Source organism: Osmerus mordax, chromosome 1 (genome assembly GCF_038355195.1).
Source record: "Osmerus mordax isolate fOsmMor3 chromosome 1, fOsmMor3.pri, whole genome shotgun sequence".
NCBI lineage: Eukaryota > Metazoa > Chordata > Actinopteri > Osmeriformes > Osmeridae > Osmerus > Osmerus mordax.
Genome location: NC_090050.1, coordinates 22364157 through 22390095, shown reverse-complemented (window position 1 = coordinate 22390095; position 25939 = coordinate 22364157). Strand labels below are relative to the sequence as shown.

Sequence of the window (25939 nt, the reverse complement as noted above, 5' to 3'; positions counted from 1 at the left end):
TCCTGCCTGGGTCATGCTTGCAATCTAATGGTGAAGATAAAAAGGTTCTGACTTGTAGAGATAATGTTATGCTCGCTTGCTAAGTGCATCCAAGCACCCCCAGTGCGGTTTCGTGACTACTGGTGCTGTGGAGAGCACGTTGGTGCTTGGGCTAAATGCCTCTCCCCTCAGGACAGATCATAGCTGCTGGTGCATCCCTTTGGGTCTCTGGGTAATATCATTTGAATTTAATATTTCATCTCTTCTCCCCTATGGTTCAGTAGAATTTGCAGGGTATCTATGCTGCTTCACTGTGCAGGGGGGATTGTTGCCATGGCGTCCACTGGTCACGCTTAAAACATAGAGGCCAGAAAGCAGCCTATCCTCTCATCCAATCAGATTAGTTTGTATCAAAAGTTTCACTTTCCAAGTTGGATACAAACCGAGTAAAATAAAACCACACACGCAGTACACGGCGTTTTAGTGTGGTGGCCGCTACGGTCAAAGTAAAAAACAGACATTACATTCTGAACAAATGAAAAACACATTTAAAAATGTGAAAGACTGCACCAAGGTTTGTCGGGAATGTGTGAAAAACGATTGCGTCCTTCCTCCTTAAAAAAAAACTAAAATTCTTTCATCCACGGAAAGGAATGTGTGAAAAATATGGAAGGTAATTGTAAATCACTTACGGTATTGTATTGTCCTGCGCTTGGACAGAAGTGCTTGGAGAACCAGACAAAGACGTTTTTATGAAACAAAAAAAACTGTGGGGTAGGATGGAGAGCGAGCACCTGGAGAGACGAGGTCAAGAGAGGGCGGGAACGGCTCGCCTCCGTGCCCAATCTATCAAATATGATTGTCACGTACACTTTCAACACAAAAGCTTATTGAAGAATTGTGCAATGACAGCAAAAGCTATTCAAATGTTTGCATGGCAAGCGCAATGGTATTTTGCATTTAATGAATGTGGTTTTATAAGAGCGAGGCGGAGGGAAGCACTTGTGTGTGGAGAGGTTTTGTTAGTAGCAAGAGGTGGGGTGGGGGTGCGGAGGGTCTAAATATGGCCACAGCTCCTTAACAAATGTATTAGAGACAGAAAATAGATTGGCCTGTTCCACTTTGTAGAAATCATGTCACAGACTGTGGATGCAGTGCATGCAAGCCTTCTTCAGAATCCATGCACGTCATTTGAAAGGTAATTTGTGCATAGCAGATACACTACCATAGCTTTACATAGCACTTGCTAATATCAACACTAATGCTCCTTTACAGCCATGCAAAGTGTGGGTTTGTGTGTGCGAGCCCTCATCGTCTGAGTGTGTCATAGTCACGTGTGTGTGTCATAATCCTGTATGTGTGTGGATACGTACAGTACGTGTGATCATGTGTGCGCCATAATCATTTGTCTGTGCGTGTGTATACGTGTCTTAGTGTGTGTGCTATAATCACTTGTGTTCACGCGTGTGTGTGTACGTGTGTGTGTGTACATGTGTGTGTGATATTACCATGTCATTGGTAATATCACAGGGTGTTTCTAGGAACTTTAGAAGTGCCGATCATGTCCTGGCATCTCCCCGCTTCCTGTAGCGCTGCTGCTGAGACAGAGATGATGGCGGTCAGTGACGCGTACGAGGCCGTTGGCGTGGCAGCCCCTGGTTCTGCCTACTCAGAACAGGTCAAGCGAAGCGCCAGCCAACACATTATGATAGCATGACTGTCAAAGGAGAGGAGGCTTCTAGAACTCTGCTACGGAATGTGAAAAGCAAAGAGAAGCAGGGTTCCGTTAATTGGGAGTTCCGGCACGATAGCTATGAGGACACTGTTGGCTGTCTAATAATGCAGGATAGACTGTTTCATAGGATGGTAGGAAGGTGAAAATAATGGCAACAAACAATGGAGACACACCTCTCAACGGATTATAAATCAGCCTCGCAACATTATGGGGGCAGATTTCTTGATTTTGCCTATCGATAATCCCCGTAATTCAGAGATCACCAGCAGTGAGGAAACTTCTCGTCTAGGACGCGATCCATTAAACTATAAGTCCATCCTCCTGTTATACAAACACATTTTACCTATAGCTGAGTGTACCCAGGCCCAGCTGATCTCATGCCCAACCACATTAGTCCTCTGCTGAGCTGGTGTGTTATGCGCCGTGAGAGAGTCCCGCAGACAGAAGCTGGTCCCTGTGGCTACATGGACTATGACAGCAGGATAGAGAGGATGGTAATCCTGTTACACAGACCTCCTCGGGAGGGGGGGGACGGGGGGGACGGGACTAGGCTTCAACAGTTTCTCTCTCTCTCTCCATCTCTCTCCACCAGGTGCAGTTCTACGCCAAGTACTGTGCAGGACACCTGACACACACACAAACCTACACAAACTGACACACAAACACGGCGTCCTAGCTTGGCCTTAGTTCCCACTGACCACAGGAGACGTAGCATTTCAGGGCAGACTTGTGCCAGTTGAGCCAGCTTAGAGTGGTGAGTCATTGTGTGTGTGTAGTTAAGGAGGGTCTACCTATCCGGCGCACGCCCGGTCGAGGGGCTGTCTGGAGCCCCGGGAGGCAGCACGAGGGCTGGGCGGCGTGGAGGAGAGGACCTGGAACCGTGTCCCACTCCAGTCACGGCTTTCATCTGGACATAGGGGGCCACAGGAATGCAGCTGTGATGTCACGTGTGTCGGGAGGGGGGGAGGGGGGGAGGGGGGGGGGGCGAATGCGGCTACGCACTTACGTGCGCATGCAAGAAGAACTCGGGTATCAATGCGTTTGTTTATGAGAGGAGAGAGAGACAGCACATAAAGCGAGTAGCAGCCTTGAACAGTATATGGTGCTCTGTATCTCCTGTTGTGGAGGTTTGAGAGGGTGTGTGTGTGTGTGTGTGTGTGTGTGGGGGGGGGGGGTGACTAAACGGGAGGACAAGGAGAGAAGATGGGGAAGGAGTACAGAGATGCGGCTCATTGTAGAACGCATAAATTGAGCATACCTGTATTACTCTACACACTTTCCTTTAAATGTTGGAAATGATGTATGTATGGTAATAATACAACCAGGTGTCACATGCTTATTCAGTATTCTGCATGTACGCCACCCAGGCCACCAACACCCAGCACAGCCAATCAAATCTCACAGATCTCACTTTGGGGTCTGGCTCTGAGCTCTGAGATGATACGTCACGATACGCTTGTCTCCAGTCTCAACCGTGTAGGATCGTTTTTCGCTTTTTCTCCCTTTAGCAAATACAAACACAAAACCATATCTATCTGAGCCCAAAGGCTGATGCTCCTGTTAGGGAACCTGCTGCTAGGACTCCTCTCATCTGCCCTGCTCTCCTCCTCTCTGCTCTTCTCCTCTCCTTTCTCCTTTCCTCTCCTTTCTCCTTTCCTCTCCTCTCCTACCTCTCCTCTCTGCTCTTCTCCTCTCCTTTCTCCTTTCTCCTTTCCTCTCCTTTCTCCTTTCCTCTCCTCTCCTTTCCCTACTCTCTGCTCTTCTCCTCTCCTTTCTCCTTTCCTCTCCTTTCTCCTTTCCTTTCTCCTTTCCTTTCTCCTCTCTGCTCTTCTCTCCTTTCTCCTTTCCTCTCCTCTCTGCTCTTCTCCTTTCTCCTTTCCTCTCCTTTCTCCTTTCCTCTCCTCTCCTTTCCTCTCCTCTCTGCTCTTCTCCTCTCCTTTCTCCTTTCCTCTCCTTTCTCCTTTCCTTTCTCCTTTCCTTTCCTCTCCTCTCTGCTCTTCTCCTCTCCTTTCTCCTTTCCTCTCCTTTCTCCTTTCCTTTCTCCTCTCCTCTCTGCTCTTCTCCTCTCCTTTCTCCTCTCCTTTCCTCTCCTCTCTGCTCTTCTCCTCTCCTTTCTCCTCTCCTTTCCTCTCCTCTCTGCTCTTCTCTCCTTTCTCCTTTCCTCTCCTTTCTCCTTTCCTTTCTCCTTTCCTTTCCTCTCCTCTCTGCTCTTCTCCTCTCCTTTCTGCTCTCCTCTCGTCTCCTCACGTCTCCCCTCCTCTCCTCTTGTTTCTTTTTCTTTGTCTCTTTGTTTCCTTTTCCATCCACACAGAGGAGGGATGTAGGACAAGCAAATTAAAAGCTTCAGATTAAACTGGATTAATCCACTTGGTGCCAGTGTACTCCTGGGTGTAATGAATTATGCAATGTGGGTATGCTGGCTATCTTAATTCACTGTCACTACGCCGGGGTGCCCTGCAACCGAGTCAGACAGGAACAGGAAACGAAAAGGAACGGCACTTTCTCCCAGGGCACCCCAACGGAATTACATCAACCAATTATATTCACTGTTGTTATTTACATTTACATTTAGTCATTTAGCAGACGCTCTTATCCAGAGCGACTTACAGTAAGTACAGGGACATTCCCCCGAGGAAAGTAGGGTGAAGTGCCTTGCCCAAGGACACAACGTCATTTGGCACGGCCGGGAATCAAACTGGCAACCTTCAGATTACTAGCCCGATTCCCTCACCGCTCAGCCACCTGACTCCCTATTACCACTATGACACGGTTTCTTCCCCTGTCTTGACATATGGAATAAGTTGTTGAGGAGAGGTAGAAAGGAAGGAAGGAATGCTGAAAAAAAGAAGAGAAAACTTTAAAAAGTAGAAAGAGCCAGGGAAGAGAGGGAGCCAGACAGAGAGACTAAGACAGAGAGAGAGAAAGAGAGAGATGAGGGTGATTAAAGGACATAGAAGGAGAGAGTGCGAAAGGGAGAGCGACCAGAGGAGAGAGAGAAAAACAGAAAGACAGAGAAAGAGAATGAGAGGGGCGAAGGACAACGTGTTTAACAAATGTCTACTCCCCCCCCCCCCGACGGACGAAAAAGCCATGCAGGAGAGAAAATGAGGCCTCGTAATGAAATCAGTGATTTGCTGCAATTCTGTGATGATTAAGGCCCTCGCTGCGGAGAGCCGCCAAATGAACCTCCAATCAGAGGAGCTCCTGCGCCTGCAGAGTTATCCCACTGCTGCTCCTGACTCAGGGAGGCTGGTGTTGGCGTGTGGAGAGCAGAGCTCTGGGCGTGGATCTCGTTTCAACACTGTTGAATGACATAAGGAAGGGGGGAAAAAATTAACCCTTCTCTGAGACATTTGCTCTACACACACACACACACATACATACATACAGTACACACATACGCTACATTGAATATAGGAGTCCTATCTGATAGACTTCAGTGTATGTCGGTCAGTGGAGCCTGGCTAATGTTACAATCCTTATTATATTTCTTTCTCCACCATACGCGCTGCATAGAGCACGTCAGTTTAATTTGGTTTAGGGATCGTGCTGTTAAACACTGCACCAGCTGGGGCCTGCTGGATAATTAATGGGCATATAGGGGGAAGAAAGGCTGCAGAGGTTTGATGAACCAGCCGCAGCACAGCAGTAGTGTGTGTGTGTGTGTATGCCTTTTGGTGTTTGTGTATTGAAAGTGTTTGTGTGGAGGGGGGGGGGGGGGGAGGGCAGGGGGGTGGGGGGGTTGGTGGAGGTGTATTTTTAATTACGTCTCGTTTGTCTAATTAATGGTCAGGTGCACCCTGCCAAGAGAGATTCCTCTATGGGAATAATCAAAACCGTAATCCGATTATACTTGACCTTCGTCATTGGACAGGGAGAGTTGACTTCCTCTTGTAGATAATACTGTAGAATGGCTAAATGTATGAATGAGTGAATGACTTAATGAATGAATGAATGACTAGTGTGATATTACTGGTTTTGTAGTCTTACAAGACGGTGGGGCAATTGATTTTTACTTCATATTGTAAAGAAGGCTTTTTTTGTGGAAATTAATTATGTGATTGTTAGTGGCCTGCCTTAGAGTCAAAGGCCCCAGATATACAGCACAAGATAGAAACCTCCCACTGGATACACTCAATATCATCCTCACCAATCACGCCCCACACAGCCTCCCTGACACTGCTGACACACTCCCCTGATAAAAAAAAAAAAACCCTCCTCAGAAGTCAATAGTACCTTGTTGGGTTTAAGAGGAACTATGGAGGTGCCAGTGAGAATGCCAATAGTCATGTTTCCTAGTTGCCCACCTCCTTTCTTTGTCCAGGAGTGAGGCCCTCGCGTTAGTCATGCTGGTCAGGTAGAGGAGAGCGTTCCAGCCGTGGATCAATGAGACTTCGGCCCTCCTAATGCTCACGTCCAGGAGCTGTTTTATCGAGGCTGTCAACTGCCTGACCTTTCCCTGTCCCCGGGAAAGATAGAAACGACCCAAACAGTCGCCGTGGTGATCTATCAGACAGACGGGTGTTCTCTGACCTTGGGTCTGAACTCCTGCGAATGTGTCGTTGTCTCACTGGATCTGTCATCAGGAGTGTCGCCTGCTTACGTACTACCGGAGGACGGGGAGAAGCCGGAGACCCGGAACACCGGGAAAGACCACCCCACACTGACGATGAAGAGGGGGAAAGGAAGGAATAAAAAGAAGAACACACAGTAGCCCAAACATTGCTCGATGTCACAATACATGTCAATCCACTCAGTACCTGGAGTACTAAAGAAACAACATTTGCCTTGTCGTGATTCTGAGTAAAAAAAACCTCTCTGGGGCTGTACAGCACTCGGCGATTACACACGTTGTTCAGTACTGTATGGATTTTTTTTCCAACTGCTCAGAGAGGCTCAATCAGTAGGTCCTGTTTACCTTCTCCATCTGAGGCCTGCCATAATGGCCCTTAAGTGAGGCTGTGCATAATGCATTTAAATGACAGAGAAGGAGGAAGTGGAGGAGGGGGGATAACATCGCTGAATGAAGACAATGTCGCTGAACGAAGACAGCGGCAATCATACCAACAATTACAAAGAACCTGACGAATAGGTGGGCTTTGTCTGTGTGACATGTTGTCCGCCATCTAAAGAAAGTTACTAGTTCAACCATTGCTTACCACTTGTCTCCTGAAAGGAGGAAATGGCAGTGCTGTTAAAAAGCCACAAGCCCTTGATTCAATAAAGTACCCTAATGAAACGAGAAAGTGCTCTTGAAAGCAAATCTGCACAGTTACGCAGAGCAAGATGTTCTTATGTCTGACAGGCTATTGTTTATTGACACTTATATGAATATTACTTTAGAGAGAGAGAGTTCTCCGGACATAGAGAATATGCATGTACTGTGGGACTTTGCCAGTGTAGAGTATAGAGTTACTGTAGCTTACTGTAGTTACTGTTTTGGTGATGGCAGTTTTTCGTAACTTTGTAAATCTGATGCCTGGACCTCAGTTTAGCAGGCTATAACAGTCATGCGGCTGGTGTTTTCTAACCGTTGCATCCGTCACTTTAATGAGATTGGTCATGGGTGACCTCCTAACAGTGCTCCTCTTACTGTAATGTCTTTAGCTTTGCGTGCTGTTGCAGTCACAAGGTGTTCTGTACTTGCTCTGTTCGAATTGCCCCACTGGCCGTGGTTCCTGTTTGGGGACAGGGTGTCCAGTAGCCAGCAGCTTTGTCTCTATGATGTCCAGTCTTTAGCTCGGTGGAATAAAGTGGTCCTTTGCCAGTATGGCAGGTAGCTATCAAGGCTGTTTGGCCAGTCATGGGGTTGAGAGGCCAACAGCTCTGTCAGCCTGATGGACACGATAATAGGTTGTGATGATGTAAATCCTTTCAGGTACTGCCCCAACACACAATGTACATCTTTGGCCTTGTCTGTGATTCATAGAGACAGAAATAGCAGGTAAATAGCATTTGAGTTCCATGTGTGTGGTTGTGTGTGTGTCTTTGGAACTGAGGAAGAAAGGTGAAAGAATGAAAGAGGGAATGAAAGGAAGGATAGACAGTGCAGAAATAAAAAAAGCCTAGAAATAAGGGAACAGAAGGGAACGTAGATGTGGATTTTAATTCCTGTTTTTTTTTATCAAATGTTTTTGTTCACCGATCCAGTGGAGGTTGAGGAGACAGGATGATCCACTATCCACATTTGCCAATTCTCACTCCCTTCCATTTCACGCCGAGTGAAAGCGGTGGATTGATCCAGCTGACAACCCACGAGGAAGAGCTGCACACGCCTGGCCTGTCCTCCCATTTCCTCTCAAATCACTGAAGAGAAAAACACGCCAAAAAAATACATTTCCCTTCCAAGATAAAGCACAGCAGGTCTTGCGATGTCTGAGTCCGGCAATTCCAAACGTTGCTCTTAGACGGTGAGGATGTTCTATTGGTCTCCTGGTACAGGCTCAGCTTGCGTAGAGGGAGAGTCAGCCGAGGTCAGATCCTTGCAAGCTCCTGCCAGAGGAAGTCCTTGGCTCCTTTTCTAACTTCAGATAACCACCTGCTGTTTAGACCTCCCTCATCTTTCACCCCACGGTACACATTACCAGTGCACAGCTCCTGCCAATGGAATCATCAGAGGTCAAAGGGCAAATAGAACAAAGAGAGAACTCTTAAGAACTCTCTCCCCTGGGAGGATAAGATGGTGAAAGCCAGAGCATCCGACAGGCAGACAGGGATCAGACCAGGAGAGACATCTCTCAGAAAATAATCATAATTACAGTCTTGCAACCTTTATAGCCATGTCAAACTAATTTTGAAGTTTATGACAGAATTATTATTTTTCTTTTGACAGATAACGCAAAACTTTATAATTTGTTTTGAAGGTATGGCAGAATTATGCTAGTAGGTTTGAATACACTCCTGTAGTGGCTTTATTAAAGCTTGATTTTTGACAACTAAAATATGAAGTGATGCATTTAGACGCTGTCGTTTGTCCTCAATATTCAGAGTGGGGTTGTACTGGCTTGTCAAATGTATCGTTTCTGTGATTGGATGTAAAACTTTGAACGGTCGTCACCCCTCCCTCCTTCCCCCCCAAGAAAAGTGAATGTGTGAGAAAGGTGAAGCTGTGGCTGAGCGGGAGGAAGACACACAGCAGTGTGCATATTCTGCATTGCAACGCTTATTAAGACGACTGGGACCATGTCGAACGTTTAGGCAGGAATTTGGCCAATATATTTGCTGCAAAGCTCATATAATCCACCGGCGAGTAAACGGGAATTACGTAGAGGGGCTGTTAAAGCAGTGAAAATATGCGCAGTTTTGCTAATTTAACGACTGTGTTCATTTCATAATCTGATTTCCTGCTGCGTTCCATTTGCCATACGTCATTACGTAATCTAGCGATTTGACTTTTAGTGAGATTTTGGACAAAATTGAATGTAGGCTGCGCGCACACATAATTAAGTATCAGACCAGAGACTAGAAGCACATCATGCAACTAAAGCTGTATCCTGGCCATTTTCGCAAATGTAGAAATCATGGCCGGACGCTTTTTGAAAGTACGAAAAAGAGGACATGTAAAAGGGACCTGTGATCCCTAACTAAGCTAGCTAGCAAACGTTAGCCATCAAACTTGGTACCAAAACTCTTCAGAAATGTATCCACCCCTCACCCAATGCTACATTCCAAAAATACGTTTGCTTGTGATAAAATATATGACAAGCAACATAAAGCAATGTAGCTAAAGATGCAATGTTAACATCAACGTTAGTTAATGTCAGCTGCATAGTGCTCCCGACTTTATACTGGCTTGTATTGTACTGAACAGGGTTACATAAGAAAAAATGTGCCTAACAAGTCAAGATCTTAACTTGGTCTCGATCCCTCGAAGTCTTGGAAGTGTCTTTGTCTCGACACACTGCAGTCTTGGTCATCATGACATAGTCTCGGTTAAACCGTTTAGTTGGTTTTCTATCACAACACTGTCTAACTCATCCCTCTCTCCGATCCTCTCTGCAGATCCCTCAGATTAGCTACGCCTCCACCGCCCCGGAGCTGAGCGATGACCGGCGCTATGACTTCTTCTCCAGGGTTGTGCCTCCAGACTCCTACCAGGCCCAGGCCATGGTGGACATCGTCAAAGCCATGGGGTGGAACTACGTCTCCACCCTGGCCTCGGAGGGCAGCTACGGGGAGAAGGGAGTGGACGCCTTCATGCATCTGTCCAGAGAAGCAGGTGAGGCAGGGGCTGTGGGGAGGTGGGGGGGGGGGGGGGGGTGACGGACGGGGGGGGGGGGGGGGGGGGGGGATGCATAGAGGGGAAAGAGGAAAGGGAGGGATAAATGCTTGACAAATGGATGGATTTATTGAGTGATGGATGGACAGATGGCGAGTGTTAGGCTGTGGTGAGGCAGATGTGGAGGGAGGGAAGGATGACGAACGAACGGACGGATGTGGGTGAAGAAGGTGAGAGGGAGGATATGTGGAGGGAGGGAGGAACGAAGGCATGACGAACAGTCATTTGACAGATATATGGACGGAAAGGGAGTGAGGGAGCAAAAGATCAATGGATGGATGAAGAGAGGGGTGAATGCGTGGAGGGATGAACATAGAGGTACTGTATGAAAACAGCTCGGTTGTTTATCAGGGTGTGTTTTGCTCTGAAATATAAAGGAACGTGGGGGAGAGCAAACTTGGGTTCATGGGGTGTCTGTTTATCAGCATGTGTGTGTAACTTCTCGTGTGTGTTCAGATGTGCTTATCTGGCGGTGTGTGTCTGTGTGTTTCTGTTCAGTTGTGCTTATCTTGCCGTGTGTGTGTGTGTGTGTTTCTGTTGAGGGTTATCTCCTGCAGCTTTGGTAATGGTAATCCTGTCTGTATTGATCCTGGGAGCTGTGCCTATTAGAAGGCTTCGTCTCTCTTTCTCACACACAAACACACACACACTGTCCTTCACCACAGACTGCTGGGTAATTACCCATACTCCCCTTCAGATGGAACGTGTCCAGAAAAAACACGGGACACACACGTGCACGCACACACACACACAAGATGATCACTCATGCAGCAGAGAACAGGCCAATGAACTTGCTTTTGGAGGCAGGTGGTGGAAGACTGCTCTTATTTTTTTGTTTACTCTATAAGGTGTGAAGAGTAGATGTGACTGTGAAGTATAGGAGGGAAGGCGTCGGGAGAAAGACACGCGAGGGAAAGGTAGGGCGAGGCAGCCTGGGGATTGTAACCTCAGTTTGGGCATTGTGAGAGCCCTAAGGCAGCGGGACTAAGAAGAGAATGGACACGTGCTCATAACTTATAAACAAACACTAGCATAGATCACCCTTTGAATTCTTAGTTTTTGAAAGAAAGGACCCCACAGGCAAGTCTTATTTTAGCAAGAGATCAGCCCAGACGCACAAAATACAGATTTCCCTTTAACATTTCTTCTGCTTTAGTTCTTAAGAATTTGTGTACTCTCAAAGAGGGTTAGGGGGCAGGAGAGGGGGTTGATGAAAACCGCAGGCTACCTTCAGGGCTCTGGATTATCACAAGTTAGCAGAAGAGCCGTGAGATATTTGCCCTAATATCTTTAAGATGAGAGACTTGCTAGAACAGACCCCAAACTGTGAAGCACCATTGGCAGGCAACACTTGTTTTACAGAACTGTTGTCTCCTAGGTGTTTTCTCTGAAGGGAGCTGACAACCACAGAAAATGTAGCTATTTCTCTACTTCATTGCACGTTATTGTGCACAGTGCAATTATTCACTTTTGATTCAAACCCTGTAGACCAATTTTTTGAGAAACGCTGAGTAGGCTACATCCTAATAGGCGACTTATAATACTTTGTTACATTACCCTATTGAGCATAAAGATTACTATGATATAGGCCGTACACGTAGGCTACAATAGCTTAATACTAATATGTATTTTTATATACGATTTCCCAAAGACTAACCTAAACTAGGCTACATGCAGTCGTGGATATTTCATAGCTTTGAAGCATCTTGAAATGTATCGGTATTTTAGCACTCTAAAACCCGGGTTTTAGAGTGAAGTACAGTGCCTCAGGTGTCTGCTTTACAGTACTCTCCTGATACGACTCACATCCGCCAGCCCAGCGGGTATCCTGCCGTATGTTCATGTTGCCTCCGTCTGTTCGGCTCCGCTCCTCCGCCACGCCAACCCCTGTTACCCGCTCGTTCGGACGTTGTAATCGATTATGCTAAGATATCATATTGCTAGGCTATTCTCGACTAGTCGGCTCTACATGTTATTCTCGGGGTTTCTATGAGGTCAAAGCTATGATAGATTTGTTTGGCGGAATAATGAATTATTTATCCTACCATGCTTGCCTCTTACTTTAGGCTACTTACCAGTGCAAGATTAGGCTAGGCTAAACTGGGATGCGCCCGCTCTGTTTCACTGTGTTTATTTATGAACCCATTAGGCCGTGACGAGATTACAGTTGAGGAAGCAGTAGTTAATAACAGCCTAATGTGCCTGTTTGATTAGTCTGTTTTCCCAGATGACATGCATCAGCCATTTATTAGCGCATTCGTTTCAGCAAACGCAGATTAGTGACACAACATGAGTCGCCATGGTGATGGTTGAACTAAGGTCCACATGAATCCCGAGTGTAAATACATAGAAATCCGTTTTGTGTGTGTGTGTGTCTTAGTGCGTTTTAATGTGCTTCCGTGTTAAAGAGGTTTGCTTTACTTTACCAAGCTAGGGTGCATTACTCGTCTAAATAAAAATCGCCCAATTGCGTTTGCAGAATGTGCCACTCAGGACAGGGAACTAAATTTCATTGCCCTTAAAGTAGCTCTAGCAACAACATCATGTCCGCACAGGCACCCACCAGCACTCAGTAAGATAACAGGACATCTGTTTTATCTTTCCTCCTATTTACCACATAACTGTGATGGCTGAACATAGTCTAGCTCCAGCTCTGCTTTCCTTATCTGCTGTAGAAAGTCTCAATCCCACCCCCATCTCCCCTTCATTTCACCTCATAAACAAGATTGTAGCAATTTGATGCTGAGTAATTTAAAAGAAACAGTTTAAGAAAAGTTAATGACATTCCATTGGCGGCTATTTCTGGTACAGGGGGTATCTATATTTCATGGAGGTGTCTTCATGTGAAGGGTAATCACTCATTAAAGTTTCAAGAGATTGTGTTGTGGTCCAGAAAATTTGTTGGGGATAGCCAGAGTGTCATTTGGAGATTAAATACTTTGAAAAGGGCAAACAAAAGTTTTAAAAAGAGAGACAAATTGTAGTCTACAGTATGTGAACAGTAAAAGATACAGGAATTAAGGCACCCTGCCCTAGTTGTGCTAGAGCAGGTTTGTCCAGATTAATGAAAATGTTGAGAAGGAAACAATATTTATCATGAACAGGAACAGGGCCATGAGAAGCCAGATCTCTTCAGGGTCAACGTTGTGCTGAAGTCTAATGTTCTCCACAGTTTATTATCTCGTGTCAGTGGTCCATGTCAGGAGAAACAAGACCTGAAGCTAACAGGATCCTGAGGCTCACATCTGCTCCTGCTCTGTTCATTCAAGAGTTGAAAGTAAAAGGAGACTGCGAACTGTGGTTTCTGAGGATCTGCCTCTGCTCCCCTTGTCTTTGGGTTCTAACACACTGAACTAAGGACTTGCATCATCGTTGCTGGTTTGAATCCCAGGACTGACAGTGATGTTCCAGGCAGAGAGAGTGGGGAGAAATAACCTCATTGGAGGGAAAGTTGACACATCAGCGAACGGCACGAGTGAACGTTAACAAGCTACTAACAGCGACTTAATGTTGCTGTTTAAATGAACCGTAGGGTCACACAACCGCCGACCCTAGATGACCCCACAGTCAGCCAATGGGATCCGGAGTTCTCCCAGGAGCACATCAACGCAGCAGCTGCAGTCTGGAAGATGTGTGCTAGCTGTGGGTGAAAGCCTTCATCAGTCTGCACCACCCTCTGACAACACATTCATAACACCACAGATGACTCTATCCATCACTCTGACAAATATTTCCTTTTTCTTGTGCACTGGGCCTTATCCCGGCCCGTATCCCTCCTCTAGAGAGCAGGCGGTTATGAGCAAACTGACGGATTTACTTACAGATGCCAGACAATGTTTTCACTCAGTAATGTCAATAAGACACAGTTTAAGTTACCGTGGAATGGAGCCGTGTGAGAGAGGTGGTTTGGGGAGTGCGTTTGTGTGCGGTTTAACTCTTCTGGTCTCTGGGGAATGGCTCAATACACTTCCTTGAAATACATTTTCTACTATTAAGAACTCAAGCTTTAATGGATTCTGTAATATTAATAAGATTGAATAAGACTACCCTGTCGAGTCAAATAACAGACAAAGTGAATCTAGCAGTTGAATTGGTAGCTATCGGACCATACCCTGATCGAAGGAGGATAGGAGAAGCGAATTACAGGAGTGATGAAAAGGAGAAGCCATTTTCAGGATCTTAGCTCCTCTGAAGGTTGCATTGTACCTCTAGATGTCTCACTGTGCATCAAAGCTTCCAAGCTTTAACGAGGTAACACCAATCAAAAATGGTGGGCTAGTGGCAGGGTTGTAATAGGCCTACTCAGACACAGCTTCTTGAAGTCCAGCCGGGGGACCCAGCATACCCATTTTCATGAGGGCAGGCCACCTCATTAGATATCTTACTGTACTGTGGGCAGGTGTGAAGTTCAGTCTGTGAACCCATTCAAACGAGGCTATCAACTTACGTGCTCAAGTCTGGAATCTGGAAGGATCTCTCTGTTATCAAGCTGCTGGTAGACAGATCCAGGGATCTTCACCAGCTCTATGTAGGGGAAGAGAACTCAAAGAACTCAAACAAGCCTGGGTAAATGGTGTCTGGGAACATTGTATTGGTGTTCTTCTATTCCAGAACAGGTTCTATAGTCCATGTTCTTCGTATTTTTAGCTTCTGTCTGTTCGACAGTTGAGCGTCAGAGAGCCTTTAAACTACACCTCCTAGCTTCAACACAATGGTGATGAATGATTCTATTTCAGCTATTATGGGATGGTGCACACGCATGGAGACTGTTGTCCACTGTTGAGGAACATTTACTTACCCTGATGGTATTACCTCTAACAACCTCTGTTAGATCGGAATGTTTTGTTTTGTTCAGCTTGCTAATAACGGGGATGTGATGGGGGCATTGGTGGTGTTGGTGTGGGTGGAGTAGAAGCAGAGAGCGAGCCCTTATTAATCAGTCACTCACACTCCCACTCACCTGGGCCCAGGTGACACTTTGAAACCTCCCTCAGGATCCAGCCGCAAATTGTAGGAAGCGGCTGTTAGGTCTGCTGTTGCCGGAGGCAGGCCTTGCCTGGCAGACCGAGGCTGGTTCTTTATTTCTCCTGTCCCCAGCAGGCAGACCCACCTCCACCTCCTCCCCTCCCCCAGACCCATTATGGAGCCTCTTTTAGCAGCCTCCCCCCAGTAGCGCTGCCATCGGTGTATATTATCCACCCAGGGAGTCTGCCGTGAGCTTCCCTCATTAGGAGCTATTAGGGTTGCAAAATTCCGGGAATATTTAAAGTTGGAAACTTTCCACGGGAATTAACGGGAATATACGGGAATTAACGGGAATTAACAGGAATAAACTGGACATTTTGGGGTAATTTAACTGTATTTACCTTGTCATAAGCAGACATGCATGCAAACATTTATAATACAACTTTTGTGTGGACATACATACATCCTACTCTCACTGCTGTAAAAAGCTAGTCTACTGTATACAAATAAACTTGGTATTAAAATTAACATGGCTTCAGTTTACCAAGTAATCAATATGCTAGGTAATGACAAACAGTGTTGGGAAAGTTCACTTTCTACATGAACTAGTTCAGTTCATAGTTCAACATTTTTAACTAAGTTCACAGCTCCAAAAATATCTTTCAATATTTTGCAAGCTATAATTGAAATCTCTGTCTGCAATACCGCTCTTGGCCTCTATGCAATTCGGCGCTCTCACACTTGCCAGGCATAGGGCTGAAACGTCTGATGACAAAGACGTTCAAAAACAACAGAACGTTTTACGTTTAGGTTTATGTTTTCTGGCAAACAATGTTCCCAACCAGCTGCATTCAGGGTCCAGCTGAGCTAGGCGTGCATAGTCTTGTTCTCGACTACATTGAAGTTTCCTGTTATATGCTTTTGCAAAAAAACTTTGGCACGTTATTCTTTTTTCTTTTTTTTATTCCCAAAATTCCTGTTGAAACTTTCTGGAAACTTTCCGTAAATTTCCGCCCCGTTGCAACCCTAGGAGCTATTAAGCGTCCTCCTCCCTGATCTGCCTCCTTGCCCCCTATAAAAAAAAGGCTATTAGGAATATGATGTGGTATTTCGTTCTTCCCCCCTGCTTTGTTTTCATAGAGAGGCTGGAGGACGCTAGCTCCTCTATCCATACAATTACCAAGCAACTGAGCAACATGCTATTGACCATACGGGTTTGCTGTGAGTAAAATAGCTTGGCTGCTATTCTAATAAAAGCCTGTGTACTCCCAGGGTGGTGGGTCGCTGAGATAATGGGAACATTTGTCACAAGTGGACTAGAGCACAGGCATGCGGTACCAGTGTGAGATTGGCTGCATTGACAGTACTGCTTGAAACAAATCCCTCAAAGTGAGCTGGCTTTCAAAACAATCAGTACTGAATCCAGGCCCGTGTATGGATGGCCAGACCATCTCCGATCCTGATCTCAACATGACATAAATAACCGCAGCAAGGAGGCCTGGGGGGATCTCTCCTTGGACCACTTAGATTTTCTGGATGACCTGCCAGGGGATTTATGGTTCATGTTTCACAGGGCTGTTGTGTGAGGCTGAGGCTGGTGTCAGAGCTGGGATTTGGGCATAGGCTGGGGCTGGAACTGGGACTGGGGCTGGAACTGGAGATGGGGCTAGTACTAGGGCTGGTACTAGGGCTGGTACTGGGGCTGGTACTAGGGCTGGTACTGGGGCTGGTACTGTGGCTGGTACTGGGGCTGGTACTAGGGCTGGTACTGGGGCTGGTACTAGGGCTGGTACTGGGGCTGGTACTGGGACTGGGGCTTAAACAAGACTAGGGCTGAGGCTCCCTCCTCCCCTCCCCTCCCCCAAAACCCCTGCAGTCCTCTCAGAAGAAGCTCTTGCTGTGTGTCTTCAATAATGTAGCTGCTCTTGCATAATCAGCCAGTGGTATCTGAGGCCCATGTGTCTCGGCTTCTCTTTCATCGGCTCCTCATGCTGCAACCACACCGACCAACCCCCGCCTCCTCCATCCCCCATGGCCCATCCCCTCAGAGCTGCCTGCCTCCCAGCCTCACTGGGACCTCCAGTGAAAGTGAGTGAATTATTGATTATAGACCGGGTCACTGAGGTGCTCGACATTAGTGTTGATGGTAACCACTGTGTGGCAGGTATTGATGCACTGTCCACAGATAGCGTAGATCCACAATGCTGCTATACGTGATCGATTCATAGGACAGGGAGCAGGTGGGATTTGGTGTGCTTATTGACGAAGTGACGCAGGGGAGAAATTGCTTAGGGTTGTGAGCTTGTTTACCATAGGCTCGTATGACAAGACTTCATGAGTTTCCTCCTAATTGGCGATTCGGCGAAAAACACTAGTGCCGATAAAGGAGCTGGAAGATGGAGGATAGCTCACCAGACTGGGCTCTTATATGGGTTAGACCTCACCACACCTGCTCTAAGTGGCTAAATTCAGATATCCTCCAGACACAGACTCAGGAACAGTTCCTTCCGAGCACCGCACCCTGCGTCATCAGCCTAGGCAGGGCTGTGAACACTGACCCCGGAGCAGTCGGACTCTCACAGAATTCATAAGGCAAGACGAGACGTTTGAAACCTTCTGAGAATCTCCGGACGGGCTTTCTTTCGTTGTTTACTGCTGCTGATGAAGCTAAAACTGGAGGAAGAGGCAGTGATAGACAGAGAGAGTGACAAAGAGAGAGTAGTGAGAGAGGACGGAGAGAAGAGGGAAAGAGAGATGCTGAAAGAGAGGGGAGGGAGAGAGAGGGAGACAAGAGAGATACTGAAAGAGAGAGGCAGACGCGTAGATAGACCCATGAACTTAATGCTATGGTTCTACCTCCCTTTTTCCATACAGCTATTTCTTTTTTATGACTCTCTCCGGCCACAGGCTGTTGTTATAATTCTCTGTAGTAAAGCCCACAGTCTATGACCCGGATCCTGATAATACCCACTAAGATTCAACTGTGTACTTATTGTTTCATTGCGGGCCGCTTCACGTACCAGCCAGTGAAAGTATATGAGCAATCATTTCATGAACTATGTATGAACTAAGCCATGCCGGATGTGGCAAAAAAAATCTGGGGAGGGGTGGCGGGGGAGGGTAGTGTTGAATATTGACCATTTTCTTTGGCATGTCAAATATTTTTTTTTGTCATTTTTTTAATTTCATATGAGGTTAGGGTTAGCCTGTCCAGCCTTGAGTCATCACTGTAATCAACGTGCGGAGGCACTAAGAGACTAAGGGTCAAGCACTAATCACACACCAATATAACTTCATTTGTCAGTGCCAGCTAAAGGTCATCTAGCTTTGCCCTGACGAAAATATAGCAGTCGACCTCTCCGTGTTCACTTTAATTGGCTTGTGTTCATTTCTTTGGGTGTGAATCACCATGGTTCTCTGTGGTTCCTGTGGAAGACCTGCCTTCCCAGCGTGAGGTACACCTCTGACATGGTCATGCCTGGCGGTGGAATAGCTGACAAATGGAGTCTGACAGACTTGTTGTTGCTCTGAGCTCAACTAACCCTCCATTGTTTTTTCCAACAGAGGGATCATTATTTAGCAAGATCCATGCCCTGCCATAATCCTGGTCTCTCTTTCTCTTTCTCTCTTTTTCTACATCTCTCTCTCCATCTCTCTCTCTCTCCCTTTGTTTATCTTTGCGGTTTTGTTTCTGGCAGAAGGAGAACCAGGCTGTGGTACCTGACAGGAGATGGCTGTGAGCCTCTCTGGCTGCTTGTGTGCTTGCCTGTTTGCTGCCACTTCACCAGAAGCCGGGGGCCTCATTACCCACGTCTCCCTGGGCCCTGGGAGGAGGCCATGCCGGTGAAAGATGCAAGCCTGTAAAATTGATTAGCCTGTCTGAGGTTCCTAAAGTTAGATCTACGAGGTTGTAGAGGTTGTAATGCCTGGTTCCTTGTTGAGACAGGAGTCTCTATCTTTCACCCAGGGCAGGTTCACGACTGTGTGCCAGTGATTGGAGCATAGTGGCAGTTGGTGTTTCTTGGCGTCAATTGGCTTCTGTTAGTGGCAGTTGGAAATGGTTTCAGATCTGTCATGTAACTTGCCTTTATGTGTCGTTAGACGTGATATCTCCATGAAGAATGTGTTCATCGGCCAATTCTGACCAGTTTGAGATGAATGCTAGAATAAGAGCATGCAGGGTCCAAAGAGAAGAAACCAGGAGATTGTTCTCTCATTTTGTCAGCCCTTTTAGAAATGGATCTCTCGTAAACAAAGTCTTTTAGTGTGCCGAGAGAAGGTGAGATGGAGAGGGAGGAGGGGGAGGGAGGGAGGAGGGAGGGGGGAGGGAGGGGGATGGAGGAGGAGGGGGGATTCTGGCAGTGGATGAAGAAAGTGTTCAATGTCACCTGCTCTGTGCCAGACCTCTCAGTGGGAGCGGATCAAGAGCCAAGAGCCTGACCCTCCCTCACACACACACACACACACACACACACACACACACACACACACACACACACACACACACACACACACACACACACACACACACACACACATACACACCTGCATACATACATACACACACATTTGCTGCTGACCACGTGTCCTAAGCTTGTCAGGATGCATATTACGTTATCCTGTCCTTCATATGATGGATGGCAGGAAGAACAAGCATGAGGTTATCACACAGGGCAACACACACACTCTCACTCACACACACACACACACACACACATGAAAAAGACACACATGCAAAAACATTCACACAAGTACACACGGAAAGATCCACACGCAAACTCCAAACGCATGTATGATCTTGGTTTGAACTTGGCACGATCCATTTTATTGCGTGTTTGAGGTGTGTTGATATTTTATTAATGTTGACTGGCATGACCTGCAGCTTCCAATCTCTGGCAGGAGAAGGTCACTCATTGTGCCTTTTATTTGTTGGTCCTGAACATCAAAGTGATGGAAAAAGGAAAACAAGAAAGAACCCCCCCGAAAAAAACGTTGGCTGTCTTGCCTCAAGAATATTTCACACCCTTGAGAAATACTCTTTTTTTTTTTTTCTTTTTTCAGCGCCGTTCACATAAATATTTCACTTTTCAATCTCCTTCAATCTTGATTTGACACAATGGAAATCCCTTGCAATGACATCTGGTATTTGATGTCTGTGACAGCCAGTCAGAAAGATTCAGAACTCTCTCAGCAAACTACTTGTCCCAGCTGTCCCAGAGCTAAATGTTGCAGATTGCCTCGACAATGTCTGGCTTTAATGACATGTCGAAATGATCCCGGAATGTTCCTCCAACATAAGACGTGTTGTTCCTCATTGGCACCTCAACTCGTTTGTTGCCATGGTAGCTGAGAGGCGGGGGTCTTTATCATCACCACTCCACCCCTCCCCTCTCCTTTCCATTTCTCTCCTCTCCTCTCCTCTTCTATTTTCTCCTCCTCTTTTCTCCTCTCCTTTTCCTCTCCTCTCCACTCCTCTTTTCCTGTCCTCTTTTCCTCTCCTCTTTTCCTCTCCTCTCATTTACTCGGTTCATGTGATTTGTGTTTTGATGTTCAGAAAACTTGACCCATTTAGGCCCGTCATACTGATTTACCGCGTCTGTGGATAGGAATTTGTTTTCCACTCGAATCAACGGTTTCTCTGTTTTTTTACCGGCTCCTCTTACGTAACGTCTCCTGGTTCCACCAGTGTTGCCGTTCTGTCGTGGCAGACTGCACCCCCCCCCCCCTTTCCCCCCTGTTCGATACTCAACACAGTAGAATCAATAAAGTCTTCCTTTTCAATTTTCTCTGTGTCAGTCCCATTGAATGGCGTTAATTAGCGATCAATCGTTTTTTGGGGAAGAACTTAAACAAAGATTGATTGATTGATGCTCTGTCACTGCAGAAGAAAACAAGGACATTGCTAAATTGCCTATTTTCAGATGTTAATGTAGTGCCTCTGAAAGAGAGTCTGTGGTCCAACCTGATAGAAGAGAAAGTCCTGGGATACTGAGGCCCAGGCTGTGGGAGCGTTGTCCTGGGATACTGAGGCCCAGGGTGTGGGAGCGTTGTCCTGGGATACTGAGGCCCAGGCTGTGGGAGCGTTGTCCTGGGATACTGAGGCCCAGGTTGTGGGAGCGTTGTCCTGGGATACTGAGGCCCAGGTTGTGGGAGCGTTGTCCTGGGATACTGAGGCCCAGGTTGTGGGAGCGTTGTCCTGGGATACTAAGGCCCAGGTTGTGGAAGCGTTGTCCTGGCAGAGGCCATCGCAGAAGTTGGCTCTCTTCCACGATTCTGTCTTCCATGCGCCCCTCGCTTCATCTCTCTCCTGTTTCTTTCCCTCTCTCTTGCTTTCTTTCTCTGTCTCCAGTCCTCTCTCCCTGCTTCTCTCTCTCTCTCTCTCTCTCTCTCTCTCTCTCTCTCTCTCTCTCTCTCTCTCTCTCTCTCTCTCTCTCTGCACCCACTCTTGTCCCTTGAACTTATCTTTCTCTCCCTCTCTCTACCTCCCTTCCTCTCTTCTTCTATTCCTCTGTCACTTCCTCTCTCATTCTCTACCTCACTCTCTCTTTCTCCCCCCTTTCTCCCCCTCTCGTCTTGTATTCCTCCCTCTCTCTTCCCCTCTGAGAGACCAGGCCAGGCTCCTCTGTGTTCTGCTTTCTGCTCCAACCGGCCCTTCTCTCTGCTCCCTGCTCCCTGCTCCCTGCTCCCAGCTCCCAGCTCCCAGCTCCCAGCTCCCTGCTCCCTGCTCCCAGCTCCCAGCTCCCAGCTCCCAGCTCCCAGCTCCCTGCTCCCTGCTCCCTGCTCCCTGCTCCCAGCTCCCAGCTCCCTGCTCCCAGCTCCCAGCTCCCTGCTCCCAGCTCCCAGCTCCCAGCTCCCTGCTCCCTGCTCCCAGCTCCCTGCTCCCAGCTCCCAGATCCCTGCTCCCTGCACCTCAAGGTCGACTCCACTGCTGTAAATATCCTGGAACATCCTAGCAGAGAGGAGATACACAGCACAGGGAACTAATGCTAACAGGCACATTTTGGCTGTAATTCATTACTTCTGTTGCCCACGAACAATGGAAAAAGAAGGTGGAGGGGGGGGGGGGGGTAATTATGTGATTCGTAGCCTGCTGTGAGGGTAAACTAATGCAATTGTATGTGTTTGTGTAAGCATAAAGTACGTCTCACATCAGAGAGATTTAAATTTTATCCCACAACAACTACAAAACAGCTGTATACTATAAGTCGTAATAAGGTGGTTTCACCGCTGATTTATCCTTTCAAAACAATCAAGCGAGTTTTAAGTTGAACAAAAGGACAGAGCACTTATCTAGATGTTTGAGAATTAGTTAAAAACTTATGTCCTGTAGGTTTTATAGAGATTGGGCCTAAACTTTGCACTTAGGAGAAAAAAGAAAGTTCCCTTTCTCTCTGTCTCTTTTTCTTTCTTTCTCTTTCTCTCTCGTTTGATTCGCTTCATCTCTTCCATTCTCTCTCCTCACATCAGCTGCTTCCTGCAGATGACAAACGAGGTTAGATAAAAGTGAAGGTCTGAGACAAAAGGCCAGTCCTTTTGAACAGCACAGTCCCTCAGGACCACTCGCTCCGTCTTAGGGGAAGCCCTTTCATACGTCTGTTTACAGTAGCTTCTGTGTCATGTTCTCACTTCAGACAGTCTGACCAGTTACTTACTGTACACAGGAATGGCTCTTATGGTTATGTAAATGTACTATTTTTTAAACACTGTACAGTATCTAGATGATTTTACTGACTGTTTTGCCATAAACGTAGACCTTGCTCTATATTCTAAGCCTTTCCTGTCCGGTTTCCTCTTATTAATTGTTTTTTTTATCAGCAATGTTTGCTGATAAAGCTTTACAGAAATTCAATAATAACGATTTCCTATCAAGATTCTCTCCTTGAAAAATTGGAAATACTGACTTATCACGAGATGATACTTCACTGCAGTGATAGTCACAGTATTTCCGAATTCTTAATTACACTTTGGAGTCCATGCGATGTCAGCATGGCCGTTAGGATCAGTCAGGAGAGAAGGAAGACTCGGCCTCGCTCGTTCTGACTCTCCTCCAAGCTATGTCAGGTCCGGTTGCTGCACAATGAAGTTCAATTTTACCTCATTCCCAAGGCCTGGGATACCGACATGGATTAACCTGAAAATGATTACCTGGATAAATATTGTATCTCGGATGATCCAGGTATTCTGGGATTGGTCCCCTGGGGCCCGAGTCGCCGGGCAGACTGCCGAGGAGGTGATAAGTCCCGCTCTTTATGAGAAGCCTCTCAGTGTCTGGGCCGAGGAGAGTGTGTCAGCTGCCTTGCGGGCATCTCGGAGCTCTGGTCATGCGTGACTGATGGCTCCCCAGAGCCGGGACTGTGATTCCTCCAGTGCACCTGCAGCAGTACCTGCTGTGCTGTGCAGTGCTGTACCGTGCAGTACTGTACCGTGCAGTACTGTGCAGTACTGTACACAACTGTGCCCTCACCTGAGTGCTGAAGTCTCTGTCGAGACGTCTTTGGTTGATGGCTGTAAAGAAATTTAACATCGAGGCTACCATGGCAACAAATGAGCTTAGGTGCAGGAGAGGAGCAGCATGGCTTTAAAACAAGATTCATTTTCTCCACAGTCAGTCGCAAGGGGAGATATATGCACGTACATAGCCTGTATCTACTCTATATGTATGAATATAAAAAGAGAAATAGAGAGGTAGTCAGTGGGCGAGTGACAGAAATGGAGAGAGAGAGACCAGGAGATAAAGAGCTGGCAGGTGCTTTATTTCTAAAGGGTTTAGGAAGATGAACTGTTACTCTAAGCTCCATATGACCTCCCCCTGACGGATCTGAGATATCTTCTCTCCTGTACTGGTTACAGTCTCACCTGCCTGTTTAAAGTGGGAGTCAGGTGGCTGAGCGGTGAGGGAATTGGGCTGGTAATCCAAAGGTTGCCAGTTCGATTCCCGGTCATGCCAACTGACGTTGTGTCCTTGGGCAAGGCACTTCACCCTACTTGCCTCGGGGGAATGTCCCTGTACTTACTGTAAGTCGGTCTGGATAAGAGCGTCTGCTAAATGACTAAATGTAAATGTAAAGTCGTGGTGACTTGGTTACAGTTTTACCTCGCTAGTTACAATCTTTCAGGCCTGTTTACAGTCTTGGTTGCTAGATTACAGTCTTACCTGCCTGTTTACAGTTTTGGTTGCCAGGTGACAGTCTAACCTGCCTGCCTGCAGACCTACCTGTTCTCAGTCATGCCTGTGTGGTTATACAGTTACCTAGTTACAGACCTGACCCATTCTGATAGGGTGTTCCAGCAGTATAACCCTCCTCCACACACCTGCCTATCAACCTGTCTCCTGCTAACTCAAGGCCTCTGGGCAGAGCTTCTCAGCAGATCAATAGCAGTGAATAGGAGCTGCCATCTTGGATATGTAACCTATCTTGTGTGGTTGCTGATCCCCCACCTGCTCCTGGTATGACTGTAATAATCTCAGACAGGTCAACAGTAGACAGCATGTTTTCTCTGTGGTTCTCAGCAGTTTGAACCTCAGCACCTTCATAAGGTATGCGATCGCTGTTACATTATGCACTGATGACTGGAGATGGCAAGAGAGGAGAGACTTGTGTCCCCCTGACCTGGAGAGTATGGCACCTGACTCTCTCTCTCTCTCTCTCTCTCTCTCTCTCTCTCTCTCTCTCTCTCTCTCTCTCTCTCTCTCTCTCTCTCTCTCTTGCTCTCTCTCTCTTTCATTCTCTTTCGCACTCTCTCTTTAATCCTCTCTTTCTCTCTTTAATATCTCTGTCTATCGCTTTCTCTTTCTTTTTCTCCTTTTCTCTCTCTACCTCTCTCTCTTTCTCGTTATGTCTCTCTCAACCCCTCTCTCTCTCCCTATCTCTCTCTCTACCCCTCTCTCTATCATGGAGCAGTAACGTTAACTCCAGGTGGGGAGTAAATTGTGCCAATAATGATGACAAGTGCCTGGAATCCCAAACATTCATTTCGCAGAGAGCTCTGATCGCTCTTCAAGTGGTATGATAAAAAAGCAATACATCAACAAGCTCTGAAGAACCAATTAAGAGGGGCTGTCTGTCAAACTAATGTTGTGAGCTGCGATACAGTCGCCATGTAAAACCTCAGTCTACACCTGGCAAGCAAATGAGCCATCAGCATCCTGGCGCAGAGAAGGAGGGGGCACAGGAGGAGAGGAGCGAGGGAGAACAGGAGGAGAGGAGCGAGGGAGCCGAGAGAGATGGGGAGCAAGGAGGTGGATGCCGGAGGGTGTGAGTGGATGGGGGGGGGGGGCTGGGTGGCTTGAAAGACAGACAGCAGAGGGGAAAGAGAGGGAGAGGTAAAGAGAGGGAAAGAGAGGAGCAATAGAGAGAGAGAGACAGAAAGACGAGGGATAGCAATGAGAGAGAGACTTGCATGTGTCTCATGGTTAGACAAGCCTATCTATCGTCTGTCATCTGTGTGTCATATGTGTTTGTGATTTACGGAGGTCACGCTTGGGGGGGGGGGGGGGGGGCGGGGGTAGACCACACCTTCAGATGTGTAAGAGCAGTGTGCCCTTGTGTAGGACTCTTTCTGACTCAGCCCTCATTAATTTCCTGTCCTGTCAGAGTATGAGCCGAGCTCAGGTGCAACCCGGTCTTCCTCTGAGCCGTTTAACAACGAGCGCCCCGGCTGTTTACCGACCGAACAGCCCTGATCTCACACATACACATTGCTTTACAGCAACTTATATTGTATTTTATTGTATATTTTATTTAATTCTAATTCCACTTAGTACTGCTAGTTTATGTACCCTTAGTATATTACATTTACATTTAGTCATTTAGCAGACGCTCTTATCTAGAGCGACTTACAGTAAGTACAGAAACATTCCCCCTGAGGCAAGTAGGGTGAAGTGCCTTGCCCAAGGACACAACGTCAGCTTGCATGACCAGGAAGCGAACTGGCAACCTTCGGATTACTAGCCCGATTCCCTCACCGCTCAGCCACCTGAC

At 46.9% G+C, this 25939-nt stretch overlaps 1 protein-coding gene across 1 annotated transcript in view; it reads left to right on the top strand.

Moving 5' to 3' along the window:
- grm7 (glutamate metabotropic receptor 7) overlaps positions 1-25939 on the top strand; it is a 95325-nt gene that overhangs the window by 20334 nt on the left and 49052 nt on the right. The window contains 1 exon segment of the mRNA XM_067253925.1: positions 9716-9932. Within this exon segment, the coding sequence (XP_067110026.1) occupies positions 9716-9932 (217 nt within the window).